This window comes from Maylandia zebra, linkage group LG11 (genome assembly GCF_041146795.1).
Source record: "Maylandia zebra isolate NMK-2024a linkage group LG11, Mzebra_GT3a, whole genome shotgun sequence".
NCBI lineage: Eukaryota > Metazoa > Chordata > Actinopteri > Cichliformes > Cichlidae > Maylandia > Maylandia zebra.
In genome coordinates, this window is record NC_135177.1 from 27970993 (window position 1) to 27979011 (window position 8019).

An 8019-nucleotide genomic window follows, 5' to 3' on the forward strand; every position below is an offset into this window, starting at 1 on the left:
CTGTTTGTGTCTGTGCCCCTGGAAATTGTGCATATCACCAATTGTTTCCTCTTAGTTGCAGCTTGTTTATGGGTCTCTCTGCCTTCATATTAGAAATTAAGGCAACTTATAGCATCTTTATAGTAACCGAGGAGCATGCGTCATTAGGTTCAAGATCACGTGACTAACTTGGCCATTCAAGATTGCCCAATTTCTTTATGTTCTTTATGTCTTTATGTACTCTTGGTTTGCTTTTGCAGAGTGTTTTGGGTCGTTATTCATTTGTACTGTGAAGCACATTTTGACTACTTTTGCAGCATTTGGTTGATCTGAGCAGAGAGTATAACCCTGTGCACCTCAGTCACATCAATAAATACTAGTGGCCCAGTTCCACCGGTAGCCACACATGCCTACACATAACATATTTCACAGACAGATCATGAGCTGTTCCTTTCTTTCACCATACTTTTATCTTGTCATCATTCTGATACAAGTTCATTTTAATCTTTGTTGTTCAAAACAATCTTTTTCACACCTGTATAAAAATGGCTGTACTTCTTAAAATACATCATAAATTAAAGATTAAACTGTGCTCTTCAATCACATTTTGACGGTTCGATTTGAAATTTACTGTGCTGGTGTACTGTGACAAAATTACAAAAAAAAAGTGCAACTGTCTAAAAATGTATGGACCTAACTGTATGTTTATTGCAATAACTGAGTGAGAGAAAGATATCAATTAATTATGACAAGGACAAGGATATTCACTTGCTTAAAAATTGAAATTTAACAGACAATCTAGAGCGTTGTTTACTTTCACTTCAACTGGGACATGATCAGGGTTCTTTTTGAGGGAATACGAAATATGAAAAGTGATAGCTACAATTTTTAATTCAACATGAGAATTATGAATGCCGCAGGAACCTCGATGGAGTTCACAGAGATATCTGTTTATCTGTAAAGAGAATATATATTTTAATAGGTCATAGCCACATCCTGTAGCGTTGACCAGACTTCCCACAACCCACAACTGCGTAAGTTCTATTTGTTTCTCAACAAGAGAATTAAAAACACAGCTCTGCTCTCAGGTCTGAGGCCTCTGACCTCTTCTGTGCCAACAGTCACACTCAACAGTCTTTTAACTGCAGTCATGCTGAAACGTGCAGAAGTTTCCTGTTGGGCCCTTACCCACCACTAACCGAGTCAGTTCAGCAGCAAATTTTATAAGAAAGAATAACTCCTGAGCAAGTTAGTGCACAGCTGAACGAGACGATACAAGGCCAGCCTATAACCAGGATCCCACTCCGTCAGTCACAGGTAACAAAGCGCCTGGGAATAGCATACCTTATCATAGTATAGGATTAGGACTACATATATGTATTGATTTGTGTTATCTATTTAAATTGGGTCACTGCAGTGGGTAGGTCATCAGGCTCAACGCCCCTCAGCTTATGTTAGCTTTGCTGCACACAAGGTCTTGCATTGCATGAATACAAGAGGTCATTTGTAATATGAAAATCTGAGTTCATAAAACTTGGATGACTCATTTGTAGTGTTGTGGAATTTTCTTTAAAAAAAAAAAAGGTCTGCAACACTGTCAGCTGTGGTCAAGCTATTTTATTACTGCATGCATGCAGGAGAGTGAACACACACATCAAAACATCACAGGTCTGAGTTACGAGCGCTCTGCCCTTGGGGTGTCTCAGCTCCTCTTTTATACCTTCACAAACAACTCTCTGTATCTTCCCAGTTACAACAGGTTTCTGTCCAATGGGCTGTTTCTGGGCAGAAAACAACTCCCACTATCTATTCCCAGGAAGCTCTTGGCACTGGTCAGCTTGGGAGTTTAGTCCTTCTACGCCCTAACAGTTAGCAGATAACATAGTGAAACGTCGTTAAGCAAAGCTAAGCAGTTTTCAAAAGGTCATACACATACTCCATCTAAGCATATGCATAAGCACTTAAATACTTTAAATGAGAATAATAGATATTTTCTATTAAAATAGTGAATAAAAATGACACCTGCCATGCACATGCATGCAGATGCAGAAAATTCTAATTATTGGATGATAACCTGCACTTGGTGTCCCTGCCCCCAAAAAGTAAAATGAAACCCATACCCGTGATTGCAAGGAAGTCATTAATAATTCAGAAATCATGCACTGCTATTTCTGGTGTGGTGATGCCAGCATTAGTCGAAACAAATAAGGAGTTAAATGTATTTGTAATTTAAACAGCTTGTTAGATTCATAAAGCTGTAAAATAATACAAGTGAATTGAGCCTTTGCTCATGTAATGACGGAAACTGGGAAACCTGAGAAATGTTGTTGAAAACTGCCATTATTTCTCATCTGTTTTGTAAATCAGTGGTCTGTTAAAAGTCACATTAAAAAAAAAAAATAATAATAAAAAATAAATAAATAAATAAAATATATTTAAATATAAATAGTTCTGTCAACTACACGTCAACAATAACTTTTTCATCTGAAATGGTATTTTTTCCTGTTTGGTTTCAGTGGTTCATTCCAAATATGCTCTGTGGGCATTTTTCACAGAAAACCATCTGCGGCTGGCACATCTTCAAAAAAAAAAAAAAAGTGTTATCTGAGTGTACCAACTTCATCTGCGCACTGTGGTGCTAACTAAATAAATCTTAAATAACAGTAGGGATGAGAAGGACCTCCAATTTCATTTTAATATTTAAATTCTGTAAATTATGTGTTACTTTTATAGCATATTAAGTTTCTTTGTTAAGTAACTAATGTACAAGGTTTAATTTGAATATGTTTACTGAGTGTGCAGATTTTCTTTATATGTGTTGAACTTATTGCTGAGCTGTGTGAAACTGCTTCTGTACTTTCCCCACTTCCCTTTGTGTGGGCATATGACATACATTTTGCACCATTCAAGTTCATATTCATAACTTCAATCACTTGTTTGTAGGCCAACAGGACTCCGTAAACAATCAGGCCAATAGATAATCTGTAATTTTGTTCTTTTTCTCTGTGTGAGGAAAAAAGTTTCCATCCAACTTTCCAATTGTACACTATCTGTGTGACGTGTTGACACTGCTTGGCTTCTGCAGCCAGTCAAATATGGCGAGTAGTCCTTTCCACCCCCCCATGTGTTTCTAGCGACCTACCCAGTCTCTGGGTGACCTACATAGCTGACTCTTGATTGGCACAGCCCCATTTCAGAGATTACTTTGCTTTGGGGAGTGTCCTGCCTTGCCATGGCCTTCAGCCTTCAGCAGCGTTGTGCAACTCTTTAAAAATCCAGGCGAGAAAAGAAGGCAAGGCCTCGATGACACAGAGCGATGACACTTAGCCCTGCCTGCGCTCATAAAACCTACTGGAAGACTGCCATGGAAGTCAAACCTCAAAGTCCTTTGAAAAGATTGGGAGGAAAAGTGAGACCAACATCAAAGGGACAAACAGGGTAATATATGTAATATAGCCCCCCAACCCTTATTAAGACCTCCACCCAATGAATTTAAATAAAACAAAACACTTTTGGGATGGACAACCGCTCATAGACATTGTTATTACAGCCTGTTGCTGCTGTGTCAAATGGGCATAAAAGGGGTTAACCTGAAAAAGCAAGAAATGTGATAAAACAAACCAAAACAGTTTCCTGTGGCACAAACCTCAGTAAATCTAAACACTGGACGTGTTTACAACCTAACCGAAGGGGTAGCGGACATGCTTGGTGTCTTGGTGTTACATAACACTTAACTGCCTCTATGCTCACTCTAAACCTTTATGTAATGTTTTACGTGCCATCTCGGGTATTTCCTGTCTATTACGTTAACTTCCAGAGCCCGAAAGTGGTGTTTTTTTCCTTCTTTATTTCACTTCTCTCGGGAAATACCCGAGCTCCAACAAAGGCAAGGAGAGGAGGGTCGGCAATTAACGTCACCAGTCTGGCAACAGGCAACTTGTCGACTGCCTCTTCGATGATTGGTTGTTTATTTCGTAGTCGCTTTATGATTGGTTAGATTTGCGTTGCAAGGGAGTACATACCGCTGCTGTAGAGTCCATTTTGTCGCAATTCTGAGTCGGGAGAGAGAGAAGTGAGATCTCTTCACCGGCCTTTAACACCAAATAAGCTTCGAGAGTGACGGATTTGTAGGAGATATAGTTTGCTGTGCTTCCTACATAGTCCGTAGAGGGAGTTTAGAAGCTAACTGTAAATTCTTTTCTGACGAAAGGCTTTAACAACCAAGCCTGAAGAAGTCGGTAAGAAACAGTTTTGTACCTCGTCGCCATATTAAACCGAGTTTCTTTGTTTTGGTTCTGTGCCAAAGTAGAGCGTCCTAGATCATAAAAAAAACGTTAGAATTTGAACCACTGGATTTGCTAATTAATTAAATGATCCTATATGAAGGGTATACAAACTATTTCGTTTTATTATTAATTTACTACACAAGAACAAGGGAAAAATTGGCCGCAGTTTAAGCCCAGCCTGAGCAAACAGGAGTGGGCTATGATGTCGCACTTTTCTTACATAACATTTTCGTGTGATAATCGCTATAGATTACAAGTTATATGCAAGGTTTTTATAAATGTAATGGCGAGGAAATGTCATTTTGTCGGTACTTCAATGTTATGTAATAGAATATTTGAAGAAAACGTCAGTTCCCAGTCACACGTCACAACACTGTGAGCGCTATTGTTATGTTGAGTCCTGTCTATTTAGCATATCTAATGGACGTTAAGTCCTGTCAAGTTAGCATATCTGATAAGCGTTTTTTTGTTAATGCCCTGAAGGGTCGGCGACTTCTTGGAGTATCGTGCGCCGAGGTGAATTGATGTTCAGCTCGGCTTCACGAGAAAACAACGCTTATTGGCACATGAAAACCTCAGACCCTGCTGGACACAAATGTGCAGCGAGAGGTAGACAGAAGACTACTTCGAGGACCTGGGGCCCGATTGGAGGAGAAAGATTGAAGAGAGACGTCTACTCGGTTAACTTTCTGACAACAAAGAGGTGAGCTGGCGCTGTTTTCCTGGTGTCCGTGTGGGGGATGGGCGAGCCTCGCTGTCTGGTGTTTCTGCACGTAGTCTCTGTACTTGTTTTTATTGTGATGTGGTGCGCCTGTGCTCGCGGTTGGTAGTCAACAACTTGCGCTGTAATTGCATAGATTATTAGCGTGAATAGAAATGTATAACCAGAGTTTATTTTTAATAATACTATTCTCACAATTTAGGTGACACGTAGAGCAAAAGCAGTATGGGAGGTGGAGAGAGGTACAACATTCCAGTTACCCACCCTGAGCGCCCTTTGGCCAAGAAGAACCACCAGCTTGGCCGGGCAAAGCAGCGAAGCCGTGACCAGAACGGAGCAGCTGCATCCGTTGGGGGGGCAGGGGGCCTTCACCACCACGGCCACCGACGGAGCGAGAAAGGCGCTGCCTACCACAGGTCTCCAGAGACACGGCAGGCCGTGTCTGCAGAGAAGAATGCTTCTGTCCGTTTTTCCACCAACTATGATCAGAACTGGGAGGGTGCAGTGTCTCATCTCAACACACTCCTGGCAACCCAAGGCAGCCCAAGCTATGCAGGGCCTAAATTCAGTGAGCCACCTTCACCCAGTGTTTTGCCCAAACCCCCTAGTCACTGGGTGTCTTTCCCTATCGGCTCCTGTGACAACAGGGAAGTTATGACCTTCCAGCTCAAGAGCCTCCTGAAGGTGCAGGCCTGATGGGGGTGATACTAGTTCTTCATTTAAAGAAAAAAAATAAGCCAATGCATGGACCCACCCACCAGGAACGCCTCAGTTCTGTAGTATTTTTAGCTCTTTTCTTTTTCTCTCCTTTTTTTGGCTGACCTTCAAAGTTGGTGGATGCTTGACAGGAGCAATGTTTTGCAATTCCTGTTTACCATCCATTTTAAAAAAAACTGATCATTTAAAATTTACAGAATTGCAGCCTTGCTGGTCGGTGATGCCTTTAGCGGAGTTTCTGTGACTATGACAAACTGGATATTCTTTGTACTTATGTTTTGTTTTGTTATTTTTAATCTTGGCTGCCAAGGCAGATTGAGTGTGCTTTTTTCCCCAAACAAGGATGGTAACATTAGTCAGGTAAATTCCCATCACTTTTACGGTCCACTTCTTTGGACAGACATGGTGTTTCATTTATGTTTCTATGAAGAATGATCTTTGGAGTTATCTCCTTAAGCTTTAGGTGCTAAAGCAGGTTCATATTTGTAGCAATTTTATTTCTTTTAATCAAGGGCCCACTGTTGTTTATATATCACATTCATTGTTTGGCTAAAGAAGGCACTCAACTGCAGTTCTGCAGGGAAAAAAAGATATTTTACAGGAGATGAGCTGTAGTGTAACTACAGGTTAATGGTATAACCTCAAACGAAGGGTAGTAAGAGACCATGGCACACTGGCTTTGGACCACCAACTCACGTACCCTTTTTTACTGCGCTGTGCGCACATGCACTTGGAGTTGAGTGTGTCCAAGGTCTACAGCACTCTTATCATAGCATTATTTTGTATAAGTGCTTTCTGTTGTGGTTGTTGAAAGATGTATAATGTGCTGTGTATAACCAAAGCAATGTTTTGCTTTTCTTTTTTTGGACATTTGGGCAGAAGGCAGTGTTGCCATTTCCACTTGCCAACTCGAAGTGAATGGTTTGACGTCTCCTTGATCACCTGTTCTGATCAGTACCGTTACTGCTCCTCAGTCTCTGCCTCTTCAGGACAGTGCCTGCAGCTCCAACATGCGGAAGGGGGCCTTGCTTAAATGTGGGACTACTGAGTTTTGTTTTCTCAAAAAAACCCCACATTGCCTGGCCCTGTTGGCTGTATGCTTTTGTGCACAAGGCGAGACAGAGCTAAGGAATGTTTCTGAAGAGGCCCAAGCGCCTCAATGTGAGACAGGAGGCTGGTGTTTGTGTTTACAAATTAAGTCTCAATGGTTAACTACCCCATAATCAACAGACACTTGCTGCCTGTTGTCTCTTGCACTTCTGTCCCTTAACCTTCTGCACTGCAATCAGACTGTTTTCTTTTTTTCATAAGTTACAGGCCAGGATGCTGTTCAATTAACGGAGGCGTAATTGACTATCTTCTATGGATTCTCTTTCAGTTCTCTGTTGAGGCTCTTTGCTTTCCCTTTGCAGAATTGGAGCCATTCATGGCCAGCTTAAAGATGACAAAACAAAGTATGAAAGCTTGTGAGTTCAAGAGCCATGTAAATAATGAACTGTATAAAACACTTGTAGCATATGTACATTTGCAGGCCAAGTTTGTGGCCTGTTTGACAAAAGTATTTTTAGTAATAACACTGAATGTATGAGACATGCTAAGGTCATGTCTTGACTTCAATACTGAAGAATATTTTTGTTAAAAAAAAAAGCTGCCTATAGCATCTATCAGTACCCCTATACTCTGATCTTTCCAGAGTTATTGCACATTTTTTATTGTGTATTGTGCAGTGTAGGTTGAAAGATGCTAAATGGGAAAAACAAGTAAAATAGAAAAAAAAACTCCCAATTGGACTCTAGGAGACTTGCATATGTATAGATTTGAGTTGTGAATGTGCTTACAATGGTGTGTAAGCATAGCACTTTTTTATTTTGTTTTATTTTTTACAAAAAAGAAAAACTGTGCCTAAGTTAAAACTCATACTGAAACTGACCATAATCATTGGTGGAAATTCCCAAGTTGACCAAATATTTTCCAGACATTTTCAGTTCTTGGCTGTTCTTCCGCCTGCTGACAATTGAAAATGTCTATTATTTTAATTACTGCCTTTTCTTGGTTCATGTAAACCTTTTTTTCTTGCCCAGACTAAATCATGCATGGCAGTCTCCATATTCAAAATTTTAATCAGTGAATTGGCTTTTTAATTTGTCCCTCGGATGAAATGTCACCAAGAACAATGAAATGTGCCCTGTTTACAATTGGTGTTAATTTGTTACAAAATGTAAAACAAGAAAGCACTCTTTGAATTGATGAAAAACTTGAACGAAAAAAAAAAAACCTCAAACAAAAAATTAAATCCCCTCCCCTACCCCCCTACTT

General features: G+C 40.2%; 1 protein-coding gene across 1 annotated transcript; it reads left to right on the forward strand.

Moving 5' to 3' along the window:
- Positions 1-4010: 4010 nt before the first annotated feature.
- pnrc2 (proline-rich nuclear receptor coactivator 2) lies at positions 4011-8016 on the forward strand. Its single transcript, XM_004551018.4, has 3 exons — positions 4011-4217; positions 4749-4968; positions 5189-8016. The coding sequence occupies exon 3, from the start codon at positions 5212-5214 to the stop codon at positions 5680-5682; it is 471 nt and encodes a 156-aa protein (XP_004551075.1). The 5' UTR covers positions 4011-4217; positions 4749-4968; positions 5189-5211; the 3' UTR covers positions 5683-8016.
- The last annotated feature ends 3 nt before the right edge of the window (positions 8017-8019 follow it).

What these genes read in the sequence shown, in the direction of transcription:
- pnrc2 (XM_004551018.4), top strand. Translation starts at nt 5,212, where the DNA reads ATGGGAGGTGGAGAGAGGTACAACATTCCAGTTACCCACCCTGAGCGC.